Source organism: Anabrus simplex, chromosome 1 (genome assembly GCF_040414725.1).
Source record: "Anabrus simplex isolate iqAnaSimp1 chromosome 1, ASM4041472v1, whole genome shotgun sequence".
NCBI classification, from domain to species: Eukaryota; Metazoa; Arthropoda; class Insecta; order Orthoptera; family Tettigoniidae; genus Anabrus; species Anabrus simplex.
The window spans coordinates 345,192,066-345,206,436 of NC_090265.1; the positions used below are offsets into that span (position 1 = coordinate 345,192,066).

At 36.6% G+C, this 14,371-nt stretch overlaps 1 protein-coding gene across 2 annotated transcripts in view; it reads left to right on the forward strand.

Annotated features, from left to right (window-relative positions):
* The window catches only part of LOC136865981 (general odorant-binding protein 19d), a 143,128-nt gene that overhangs the window by 62,719 nt on the left and 66,038 nt on the right, over positions 1–14,371 (forward strand). For both annotated transcript variants that reach the window (XM_068226377.1, XM_067142570.2), the window contains exon 2: positions 1,503–1,593. In XM_068226377.1, the coding sequence (XP_068082478.1) occupies positions 1,512–1,593 (82 nt within the window). In that variant the 5' untranslated portion in view covers positions 1,503–1,511. The remainder of the gene's footprint in view (positions 1–1,502; positions 1,594–14,371) is intronic.

Below are 14,371 nucleotides of genomic sequence, written 5' to 3' on the forward strand. Positions count from 1 at the left end.
TGTGTATGTAACATGAAAAATGCTTAATTGAAATCTAAAAAAATTGAATAAAAATGGCTTTCACAGACTTCTCTAGAACTCGTGGTATTATGGGTTATCCCTAGGTGTCATTGATTCACTGCCCGCTTGACTGTGTTGCAGCCTGAAATCTCCTTAATACCTGTATGCAGAACTGAAGGGGCTGTGTTTCATCATTGTGGTCGTATTTATAATATTATTACTGACAGCTTTCACATAAGCAGAACAAACATTCCCTTATTCATGCCAGGAGCCTTTGAATACATCAAAAGTGCGTGCATTCTAAAAACTTGTTTTCAAACGATTAGTTAGACCTCTTCATTTTTGCTGCCCCATAAATTTGCTGCCCTGTTCTCGGGCCCATACGGTCCATGCCTAAATAAGACTCTGATGATGACTATAGCAAGAATTTATTAACACAAAGTAATTAATTAAACCGATTGCAACTCTTTTATCTATATCATGCTTGCTTGGTGGCCATGATCACTAAGGCATCAAGTCTACTTGGATTGACACTGTGGTTAGCCAGTTTGAGTTCCATTGGTAGAAAAAATGTTCAGCACCAGAGTGTTGGCTGGCAGGGTAGGAGAGGAGGTGGTATAAAATTTATAATCACTAGATTGCGTGCCAAAAGCCTGTATTCAATTCCAAACCTTTCCAAAGTGTTATATGGAGTGAGGACATGACGCTGTTGGTAGTGATTTGTCCGTTCGATGGAGATATTAAGCATTGAGCAGACCCCTTGGTGTTATTCGACACAAGTAGGCTGAACTTGTCCTTGGACACTCCTGGCACTAGAAGCCATACACTAAATAAATAAATAATCTTTATTATAGGACCTTGAATTGATAATTGGCATTATGTTGCAGACAAAACCTTCCAAGTCCAAAATTAAATTTTTATTTACTTAGAAAATAACAACTTCACTTTTATTTTCAGTTATTCAATGCCCAGATCCTTCACATATTATAAGTTTTAAAAACCTAATATTATGTAACATTCATATTATAAATACAATATGGAAAGCATAGGTACATTTTTCCTTTCCTGACTTTTTTGTTGATTTGCGCTTGGCAGAATTTGCATCTAAATACCTGATATTTGCGAGCTTCAGATACAGCCATTGTCTAACTACAATGAGGTGTGCAACCAGGAACTTAGAACTACTGATTTTATCTGAATTTTGTGCTGCCACTTACCTTGTAAACACTGAACATCATTTTATTGTGACAAGTTCAAGTCCCTAACTTGTCATCAGATTTTTCAAATTCTTTGTCATAAATCCACTGTAGCGCATGATGAGAGGATACTAAATTTAACTGAACAGTTGTGGAGTTGAATGTATTCTGTATACCTTGTTCAATAAATTTGCAGCTCATGATATTGCAAGGTCAGGTGAGAGAGTCTTTCAAGCTGTTCTATCTACCCATCTGGATGAAAAGCTCTTCATTAGCAAATCCTTTTTAATCAATATTTCTTTTCAGGGAGAGGAAATGACAGAAAAAGAAAGTGAAATGGCAAACAAAGGAACCACATATGCAATGGAATGCATGCAAGAAACTGAAGCTGATATTGGTAAGTTGTATTATTTACTTTCTGTCATGCTATTGCAAGACAGACTTGTGGGTATTCCACACATAGTACCTCAATATTTTGAGGTATAGCCATCTCTTAAGCAATATATGCAAAGACATTACAGTATATTATAAGAAAAGTACGGTACCTTAATTGTATGGCTTGAAACTTGAAGCTTTAAAACTTCTAGCAACTATCTTATGAATAGCTTCCTTTCTTATATTTGTCCCCATTACTGATAGTTACACATTCTATAGAAATACAGGATTGCCTTAACAGAAAAATTTCTCACATATACATGGGTTTAATAATAATGAGTTTCTTTGTTTCTAAATGAAATAATAAGTACTCTTTAAACATGTATTTACTTGTATATTTAACAGTGTGGTCTTACGTATTGGTGCCAGTCACTTTTATCCTTTCCTTAGACTGCACCTATGCAAATATGTTAATATAACCTTTGTAAGACATACCCTAACATTTTGATGCTGTTATCCTTCACAACTGGTAATTTACAGCCAACAGCTGATATGTTGGTATCCATATTATCACTGAACATTTTTTTTCTCATTGACTATCCCTACTGTAATATGCCAATATTATTTCTTAGTAATTATAATTTAAATACAAATCAGGCACCTGATTTATGCCTTCAGGTAGTACTGTGACTGAAGATGCCTTCAATGAAAGGTGAAACATGTCTCATAAGGAAATAAAGATAAATTCCTAATTATTTAAAATTTTAATGTATTGAATAGGTGATATTATAAACTAATTAGCATCCTACGTAAGTGGTATGTTCCAAGCTGTCAGCAGAGAAATGGTGTGGAATGACATTAGTAGATGAATAAGTTTGAGTGGTGTCTTTAAAAGTAGGAAAGATCACAATATGAAGGTAAAGTTGGAATTCAAGAGGACAAATTGGGGCTTATATTCATTTATAGGATGGGGAGTTAGGGATTGGAATAACTTACCAAGGGAGATGTTCAATAAATTTCCAGTATCATTACAATCATTTAAGGAAAGACTAGGAAAACAACAGATAGGGAATTTGCCACCTGGGTGACTGCCCTAAATCCAGATCAGTACTGATTGATTGATTGATTGATTGATTGATTGATTGATTGATTGATTGATTGATTGATTGATTGATTGATTGATTGATTGATTGATTGATTGATTCTTTAGAATATGACATTAACTTATTCATTCGACTTTATGTGGTCAATAACAGCCTTGAGATCAGGGTTATCTTCTTGATGTTTAGAGATATCTTTGAAGAGGAAAGGAGAATCAGTTAACACAACATTAATGAAAGGTTCAATTGCACTAGAGGAAGGAAAATTAGTAGAATCGGCTTGATCATCAGACTCCTCAGAATAGACCATCTGCCATAACATTTTTAATTCCATGAATGTGGCGAGCTTGGAGCCGAGATGCAGATATCTCAACAGCCCGACGTGCAATGTGACCAATACATCTTGGTTTGGCTAAGACCCAACTCAACACCTGGTTATCGGTTTCAAGATCAAAAGGGGGATGTTCGAGGTACAAGGGAATTTCTCTAATGAAAAGACAAACAACTGCTAGTGCTTCTAATTCATATAATGAATAATTTTTCTGAGAAGAATTAAGGCTACATGAAGCATATGCCGCCGGCCCCATGGTGTAGAGATAGCGTGCCTGCCTCTTACCTGGAGAACTTGGGTTTGACTCCTGGCCAGGTCAGGGATTTTTACCTGGATCTGAGGGCTGGTTCGAGGTCCACTAAGCCTATATGATTAGAATTGAGGAGGTATCTGATTGTGAGATAGCGGCCCCGGTCTAAAAAGCCAAGAATAACGGCCGAGAGGATTCGTCATGCTGACCACATCATCTCATAATCTGCAGGCCTTTGGGCTGAACAGCAGTCGTTTGGTAGGCCAAGGCCCTTCAGGGCTGTAGTGCTATGGGGTTAGATTAGAAGCATATGGTATGGATCGACATCCATCTTCAAATTCCTGAAGAAGAACATCTGATGCACCCATAGAAGAAGCATCAGGTTGCAAGACAAAACGTTTGGAAAAATCTGGAATTGCCAGGACAGGAGCATTACACAGAGCAAACTTTAAATCAATGAACTTGGCATCTTTCTTTCGTAAATCATTTAAGAGTTCGGTGCAACGTAAAGAAAGAAAAAAAAAAAAAATCATTTAAAGGTGCAGTCCTGCTTTGCACAGTGTTTCAATAATTCGTTAAGATGCAGAAGGTGATCATCGAAAGATTCAGTAAACTCAACTACATTGTCTAAATAATGTAACACAAATTTAAATTCGACGTCAGACAAAATGCTGTCTAACATGCAAGTTAGAACAGCCGCACCAGTGGAAAGGACAAATGGCATACGTGTTAATTCATACAGTTTCCAATTTGTTTGCAAAAGCAGTCAGGGGTTTTGACTCTTCAGAATGTGGAATCTGGTAGCAAGCCTGGTTCATGTCCAGGGTTGCAAAAATCTTAGCATTAGCAAACCAAAAGAAACAAAACAAGAATTCAAGTCTGGTAAAGGCACAGATTGCAGAATAATCTTCTTGTTCAAAGCCCAGTAATCAACAATTGGTCCAAAACCACCTTGCAGTTTAGGAACAAGAGGAATCAGAGAAGAATATGATGACTTTGAAGGACATACGACACCATCTTTGAGCATTTTGTTGATGATAGCTGTAAGGCAGAGCTAAATGTATGGAGGGGAATGTACAGGAATGTGATCAGTGATCTTAATTTTGTACTCCAATACATTAGTAACACCTAATTTATTAGTGAAAATTTTAGAAAATTTATCGCACAAACTCTTCAGTCTACCAGCTTGTTCAACAGGCAAAGTATTAAAATTAAAGGTACATGAGTCGCATCCCCTACTCTGAATAGCACTGACATAAAGAAACGGAAAGGCAGGGGAATGTTTGCACAAATGGTGGATGATTCTAGAAAATTTTAAATAAAAGGCATTGTATTGCAGATCCAAAATCAAACCAGACTTAGTGATAAAATTTGCAACCGAAATGAATGGATGTGATAACTCTTGTAGAAACCAAGACATGTACTTTCCTTGTAAAATTACAAACTCAGATTCTCACCTTAATAGAACTCAGGATGTTCAGAACATTGGAATTAGCAGTGTAACATAATAATGAAACCAAGTAAGGAGGTAATATACACACAGCCTTCACGATATGAAACCATTCCTTATTCATTAACTTTACACTATTACTGGAATCTAACAAAGTACAAAGCAGTTCATTATTTACTTCAATACATGCATAAATTAAATGAATGGTGGCACAGAAGAAATACCACATGATTGAAGGAAACTTTCTTCTGAACTGAAAGGGTTACACTGTGACATACAATTTACATCAAAATTGGAAGAAACACTTGAGAAACAATTAGCACAAAGGCTGGAAGAAACACAATCTGATGTACACTAGGCATCAGAAATATAAGAGATATAGCCTGAAATACAATCAGCATCAGGAATTGAAGAATTACCTTTTGAAACAAATGTTAAACAGTAACAACTCAGGAACCACATGTAAGCTAACAGATATCAAGGGGATTCTAAGGACATTACCATGTAACTGAAAAGTTATTTTGAAATTGAAGATTCCCTTAATGCAGTGGGCTAGCCCATTCTACCAGAGACAGGAAAACAAGAAAATTATAGTGTCATGGGTTATTCTGCAAGTAATATGTTAAGGTTGTCAATTAAATTATATTGTTGAAGATGCAAGACTGCCCCACCAAATTCCTGCAACTGAAAAAGTTAAGACATGTTAAAGAAAATAAAACTTACATTATCCCATTACCTAGGCGAGAACTACCCTTCAAAGTGAGAGCTAGGGACTGACATGGCCACTTTCACAGAGGATCAAGATGAGAATCAGCAACGCTAGCTTTGCATGTACCCCACCCCACCCCACAGTTTGCATGTGTCCCCTTCCAGAATATGGGAAGCAACCAACCAATCATGTGCAGGATTCAACTGGAGCAGACTTTGCATATTCTTACCCCAAGGGTGGAATGTTCTCATACCCTCTGACAATTGCCAGAACACAGTTAAATTGAAATAATAAATATGGTAGTTCAACCTATTCAATACAAGTAAATAAAAGATGTAGAGGTTACATTCTTATTTAATTAAAAGTGGAAATGGTACCGGTTTTGACCCCAGTCTGGGTCATCATCAGCCGATTATAACTCTAAAAACAATGCATAAGTAAGAAAGAAGTTAACGGTCAAGTCCACACAATATCATTTGAAGAGGCGATATAAAAATGACAGGGGTAGGCACTGTAAAATTCAGACGAAGTGGAATGTAAGTCACTTAAAAGAAGTAATATGTAATCTTCCGAGCATTAGCACGGCACACGCAATGTTTGGCACTGTCTCACAATGTTCATGAAAAGCAGAGAACAGTTAAATGAGCCAGACTGCATATACCATCAGGCACAAAGTCACAACACAATCCAAATATGAACATCTAAAGTCATGAAGAAGCCGAAGACGAGCAGCTCAACCGAAGTAACTTGCAAGCTCCAGAAGATCGGTGCGGTGTTTACAACGTCAAGTGCTGTAGTTTCATATGCTGACGGAGATTGAAGGGTAGATTAATGATCAAGTATTTGCTTAGTTCACGAAAATGTACATATATATATATATACTTATAATAAGATTCAATATAATTGAATACGTAATTATGATCTTGAAGATTTTTAGAACAGTTGACGTGAAAAAACAATAGTGAATAGAAAAAATGGTAAAAAGTGCAATACCGGAAACAAATGAAAACGTGTATGCACAGTACGCTATTTCTTGAATATAAAAAAAATTCAGGTCGTGATTGAAGTAGTCAAAGTTGGCGGACGCAAGGCATGAGTTTAAATTTGAAAGTGAGGGCCCAAAATGAAGGTGGCAATTTTTTTTTTTTAGGTGAAAAGAAAAATAGGATAAGTTAATAAAGAAAGACGATTAGTGGATAAGAAAAGATTAAAAGGGTTTAAAGTTAAAAGGTGGTGAGAAAGAATAAGATAGGGATGAAGGAGGGGTAGTTTAGGGTGGGTTAGGAGGGTGGGTTACTAGAGGTAGAAAATGTGGGTAGGAACTTTGTAAGGCATGGAAAATTGAATTCAGGTTTTGAAATTTAGAATTTTTGAGAAGAAGAATTAGGAAGTCAAATAGGATGTTGGGTTTTTCAGAAATGTCGTTTAAGTTGAAATTTGAATTGAAGTATTGGTCAAGGTGAATAAAACAATTTTCAGTAGTGTTTAAGAGGGGGCCTTTGTTAATGATTTTAAGTATTTTCATGTCTTTTTCAATATTGGTGAAATTGTGCTTGGAGTCATGTATGTGTTGTCCTATGGCGGAGAATCTGTTGTATTTAATGGCGTTGATATGTTCGGAGTATCTGATGTTGAAGTTGCGGCCAGTTTGACTGATGTACGAGGAGCTGCAGTTGTTACTGTGATACTTTTCAATACGGAACAATGAAATTTTTATCTTTAATTGCCAGAACACTCTAACACTTTCCAGAGCACCTGAACCCAGTGGTCATCTTGAAGTAACATACGCTTGTGGCTCCTAAATCCAACTAATAAAATTAAAGCTGAATTCTGATCTTAATAAAATACCTCAAAATTAATTAATTAATTAAATGTTGAAATAATTTTTCTGTTAGATTGTGTTACAGTATTTAACAAATACGTCTTGATCAATTATTTGATTGAAAAGAAGTAAATCCTTTTGATTAGACATAATTAAATTATTTTGATTTTAGTCATATATAAATCCCCTTGGTTAAATCCACTTTATAAAACACAATTAAATCTTGTAACGTAAAAATACTATGCTACTATCTTGTCTTAATTTCTCTCAACAAATTTAAAATTAACACTTCAGAAGATAAAGTAACTCAAACCTGGAATTCCACAATGCTGGCAACATATATCAAATATTCTTAATAGTCATTGCAGAAAGTTACCAATCAAATACAACCAAAGATGACACACAATCAACAATGTTCAGGGAAAAGAATACAAGTCACAAAATTACAAAAATGTCAAACATGTAACAAAATATGGTGCATGCTACTTACAGACTCATTGTCCAGCGTGCTGGCCTTTGGTCACAGGGGTGCAGGGTTCGATTCCTGACCAGGTCGGAGATTTTAATCTTAAATGGTAAATTTCCTTGGTTCAGGGACTGGGTATTTGTGCTGTCCCCAACATCCCTGCAACTCACACACCACACATAACACTATCCTCCACCGCAGTAACACACAGTTACCTACACATAGCAGATGCCGCCCACGCTCATCGGAGGGTCCGCCTTACAAAAGCTGCATCCGGCTAGAAATAGCCACACAAAGTTATTATTACAGGCTCATTTAAATCAAATCTACTCAATTATTATTCATATTATTTTTAAGTTGGAGAGAATAAATCAAAGTACACACATATCAAGTGAAGAACATTCAAAATCATGCTTTTTCAATGTAACAAAGCTGAATTAATCATGACTGAAATTTAAATAGGTCACTTAAAGGATCTGATTCAATCATAACCCTAGTAATATTCACACTGTTGGAATGTGTTTATTTTCTCATAAAAGAATAATATATACACAGTACTGCCATAAGTTCTGTAAGTACTTTCAATGCATATACTGTAACTTCTTATTCTTCTTAATCTGTTTACCCTCCAGGGTCGGTTTTTCCCTCGGACTCAGCGAGGGATCCCACCACCACCGCCTCAGGGGCAGTGTCCTGGAGTTTCAGACTTTGGGTCGGGGGATACAACTGAGGAGAATGACCAGTACCTCGCCCAGGCGGCCTCACCTGCTATGCTGAACAGGGACCTTGTGGGGGATGGGAAAGTTGGATGGGATAGGCAAGGATGAGGGAAGGAAGCAGCCGTGACCTTAAGTTAGGTACCATCCTGGCATTTGCCTGGAGGAGAAGTGGGAAACCACGGAAAACCACTTCCAGGATGGCTGAGGTGGGAATCGAACCCATCTCTACTCAGTTGACCTCCCGAGGCTGAGTGGACCCCGTTCCAGCCCTCGTACCACTTTGCAAATTTCGTGGCAGAGCCGGGAATCAAACCCGGACCTCCGGGGGTGGCAGCTAATCATGCTAACCACTACACCACGGAGGCGGACTATACTGTAACTACTAAATAAAATTACGCAAATCCATTAATATACATATATTCTGAAAAAAAAAAAAAAAAAAGCTACTGGATGAACATATTCTTATTCAAAATGATCACCTTGTGCAGCAACACAACAGCGAAGACATTGAGGCCACTCATAAATAGCTTCATGAATCGTGTCCAATGGAATCTTTCTGGCAGCTGACGTGATTGATTTTTTAACATCTCAATATTGTGGAGCCAACGGCCATAGCCATGTTGAAACACCGGATCCCGTGAGATCTCCGAAGTTAAGCAACATTGGGCATGGTCAGGAGTTGGATGGGTTGCCACGCGCTGTTGGTGGGGGGTAAGGGAATGGAGGAGCGGAAAGGAACTGGCCACCCTACCGCACGTAAACTCCGGCTCAGGAACACCTCTGCAGAGGTTCGGACCTGCCTTCGGGCAGAACAACCCTTATCTAATATTGTGGAGCCATTTTTGACATGCTATTGCCTTGAGTTTCTGCCACAGAGAATAATCCAATTGATTGACATCCGAACTTCCACTAGGCCAGTCAGCAGCAGTGATGAACCATGAGACATTGGATGCCAATCACTGCTGCATCGTTTTTGCTTTGTGTGCAGGAGTGCTATCCTGCTGAAGAATCTACAATTTCTCTTCACTCAGCTTTGAATTGATATGAGGTATCACCTTTTCCAACATTGTCTGGTAGATAGCTGTAGAAGTCTTTACTCCACCTTTGCAAAAATGCATCTCCAATGCTCCATGCCAGGAAAGTACCCACCATATCATGACAGAAGCAGGGTGATGTCTGCTCTGCACACATGCACTTTCTCTCTTGCTTCCTCAGAGAACCATGCGTACACACGATCGTTTTGTTTGTTAAATGACTCTTCCACAGTGAATATTTTTTCATCTGCGAATAGGATGTTGCGATTCTGGCTCTCTTCATATGTCGTTAACAAAACTTGGGGTTGAACCCGGCATATCTCCTTTAATTTTTCAGTTAGTAAATGCCATGTGTATCTTTTATGTGCACCAACACGTAAATCATCCTTCAAAATACGTGTCATAATTCATGGAGATATATTCATTTCATGAGACAAAATTGCTTGTTTACACAAAGGATTGCGTTGAATCCTTGCATGAACAGCAATCACAACTTCTTTTCTGCATACACACCTAGGACGGCCCAATGTGACGCGGTCAACAAATGCACCCATTTGTTGAAACCGTGTTATTGTCCAAAACATAAATCATTCATTGACACAGAGAGGTTTCAGTGTAGAAAAAAATTCCTTAGCTCGCTTTCCGCAGTGAAATAACACCAATACAGCGATACGATTCTCATACACTCCTCACTCCATCTTTCACTGCTGCCTGCTGTTGGCACACTGCAAGCTGGTTACTGGTGGAGTCATGAAGGTGAACTTGCGGATGACACACACACACACACACACACACGCACGCATGCACGCACGCACACACATATAGTTGCAAGAAATCTATATCAAGTTTACATGTTGGTAACTAGTGTTCATGTGTATTATTCTTTGGAGTAATCAAGAGTCTTCTTTTCTTGCATTTTTTCTTTTTTGTACTGGTAACTGTGTAGACTGTAGACCTTGAGTGACAATCATAATAATAAAATATGTGTGAAGAAGCTATGGTGTTGTCATAATTTTTAGCCTGGAACCAGTATTATGTTGTAAAAATGAATAGAAATCAACACACATGAATAAAATCAACTTGATATAGTAGAAAAAGATAAATATTTCTATCATTTAAATATAAGCAAGTTCCATCTCTAACATGGGCAGGCATAATTCCACTAACATCCTCTTCAATCAAGTGCATAAAGCAGTTACATGAATAGTCCACAAACACATCACATTATGATCACTCCAAACTCCACAAATTGTTCCATATTACAGTAATCAAGGCTCAACGACCTATGTATCTTCCATCATTGTAGAACAAAAAAAAATAATATGAACACATGTCATGAAACTTTGCACACAAACACATGACTCCACTTTATAGGTATTATTATAAAATCATCTGTACTCCATGTTAGGAGTGGCCTAGTATAATTTCTCCTTTCTGAATAACATTCAGAATTGTAATTCAAGAATTTATCCTCTTCTCAAGGTGACACCTTAGACACTCAACCATGAAAGGTCTTTTGAAGAAGAATTCCACCAATTGCAACAAAAAATTGCAGAGAAGACAGCATTCGGATTTGGTGGGTTGTCATTCAGAAGATTGAGAAAATTACAATATGAATGATTGAAAAAGTACTGGGCAGTTCAGAGGAACCAAATAATACAACCTTCAAAAACAAAGTGAATATGCAACAACTCAAGTGGTCCAATGTGACCCATGAAGTTAATAATAATAATAATAATAATAATAATAATAATAATAATAATAATAATAATAATAATAATAATAATAATAATAATAAAGGATGAATCTATTTTTTATTAAATAGTAATTATTATTATTATCATCATCATCATCATCATCAAGATCCTATATTCTGCCCTACCAATATCTAAAGAAAATAATTTATAACTGTTATATTCTTTGTTCTGTCAGAACTAATAAATAAATAAATAAATAAATAAATAAATAAATAAATAAATAAATAAATAAATAAATAAATAAATAAATAAATAAATAAATAAATAAATAAATAAATAAATAAATAAATAAATAAATTCCGAAACTACCTGAAAAAAAAAGCAAACATGTAACAGAATTATACCTCAAAAAGAAACAACTTAATTAAAAATAAAATGACATGTTTCGTTTTTGAAAGAACATCATCAGATGTTTTAAACGTAAATGTTCATATATTTATAAATATTTTAAAGTCTGATTTGATAAAATGTAATGTTCTTTCAAGAATGAAACATATCATTCTACTTTTAATTGTTTCTTTTTCAGTTATAGTTATATCATACATTTTATTTATTAGATACTATCAAATGGAGTGATTTCAGTCACAGTATGGTTGATTTACCGTTTTTTGTTGCATAGCAATGAGTCGTCACTGCTTTGCCCTTCTGGGTGCATTTTAGTTTGCACTTGAGGTTATTTCTCTCACGTTCTGCACTTTTTATTACGAGCCAATTTTATACCTTGGAAATTGTACAGTGTGCGAAGTTCATGCATTATCATTAAGTGGATACTTTCGATTGTCACGACTGGAAGGAATGCATTATAACTACGGTTCTTAATTGAATCAACTGACTGAAGTGTTCATAAATGATTGCTGTGGCATTCTGGTGTAATTTAGTAAAAGTAGTGTTTTACTCACATTTTATTGAAAACTGATAGTAGTCTGGGTGATTTCAGACAATGCCTAGAAATTATTAGAGGCCGAAAGGAGCTACATGAACGTGTAACTATGGACCAAATATATCAGGAAAAGCCGTACATCATATTAAAAGTGGCAAGTTGTCTTATAAGAAAGTGTGTGATTTGTGTCATATACCTAGGTCCACCCTACAAAATAAAGTGCAGAAGATACATTTGAAAAAATTTGGGAGGACAACCAGTGCTAAATGAGGAAGAAGAGGAAATACTGAAACAAGGTGTTATCAGGGCTGCACACTGGGGATTTCCTCTCACTAAACTGGACATTAGATATTTAGTGAATGGTTACCTTGATAAATCTGGTCAAAAAGGGAAGAGATTTTCAAATAGTCTACCAGGAGAAGAATGGGTTCAATTATTTCTCAGGAAGCATTCAGAAGATCTCTCTGTTCGCCTTAGCAAAAATATAAAAAGAGCTCACGCGAAAGTGAACAAACAGCTGTTGAAATGTATTTTGCCAACATAAAGCCAATGCTGGAAAATCCCCCCCCCCGCCCCCCCCTCCCCCTTCCAGCAATATCACCAACTTCAATGAAACCAACATGTGAGATGACCCAGACAAGCAACAGATAATTGTAAAACAAGGGACTAATCTTGCTGAAAAAGTGATGGATTCATCAAAATCTAGTGTTTCTGTAATGATGGCAGTAAGTGGAGATGGGAAACTGCTCCCTCCATAAGTTCTTTATAAATTTGAGCATTTGTGGGACATGTAGCAAGAAGGTGGTCCACAAGATACCCATTTCAATAGAAATGAAAGTGGGTGGTTCGTTCTGCCAATATTCAAAGACCGGCTTTTCACATTGCTTTAGTCTATTTAAAGAAGATAAATATACGAACAGTGATGATCGGAGACAACCTATCGAGTCATGTGTCTTTCCAGGTCATCCAAAAGTGTGAAACAAACAATATCTCTTTCATTCTTCTCCCATCAAACAGCACCCACCTTCTCCAACCACTAAATGTAAGCTTCTTCAGACCTATGAAAGCAGCATGGCATATTAACTGAATAGAAGAAGTACACTCACGAGACCATTTCTAAGAATGCTTTCCCATCTCTGCTGAACCAGACATTATGTAAGATATCAGCAAATTCTGCTGATAACATAAAGGAGCAGGTTTTGAGCCACAGGCCTAGTTCCATTTGATCCAGCTCATGTCTTAAACAAACTACCAGATAATGAAGATGTTCAGCAATGCAGCACGGGGGCATGGACTTCCAGTTTCAAGCAAATGCTCAAAGAAGCTCATTACCCTCCAATAAAATCTGCTACTTCCCGCCACCTCAAATTGAATGTTCTTCCTGGGAAGTCGATTTTGAGCTGTGACTTCCGCCGAGATGAAAGCAGAGCAGAAACAAGTGATAGTGCTGGCAGCAGCAGTGAAAGTGAGTGCGATGAAACATACAGTGAAGGTAATGACCAACATTCTGGTGTTGCAATAAGAGGCTTTTCTAATTGCAGATTGTAAATACAAGTTGAACAACAAAGAACATACGGAATGTTGGCATGGCCACAAATGTTCGTTGAAGGGATATGGATGTCAAATTCTTGCACCTAACATCCCTCATGAGGATACAATAGCTAAAGAAAAAATTTGAAAATACTTCCAGCCCCAGTACAGAAGAGAGGAATGTTTATTTTCAGGGAAAATGTATTTTAGATTTATAGGCCATAACGGGCTACATGTTCATTGTATCAAGTTTTTTGCATTACCATTTGTATTGTGTGTAAGAAAAATGATTAAGAACTTTCAGTAGGATTTCTGTGCAGTTTATAGCTATTAATATTTCAATTTAGACCAGAAAATTTTACATTTATCTTCTTAGAAAATAAAGATGGCTCAGTAACATATTACATTAATCATTACAGTAATGTTAACCAGTTAATCATATTTTGGTCACCCCTAGAACACTTTAAATATCACTACACACAAGTAAAAAGGACATAGAATAAAAAAAGGACTATCTGTGTCTGAAATCACCTAATATGCTTTGAAACTTCGGACAGCGGTTTAAATAGCATGTGTGCCTGAAATCACCCTGATGTATATTTTTTGTTTTCAGGGTATTGTATTAATTGGATATATATTTCATTATTTGGGTGATAAACAATACGATTTAAAATTCCCTTCATGAGTTAAGATGATGAAAACCTCAAAACCATCCCATTTGACTGTAGTTTCTAAATTTATTTATAAATAAG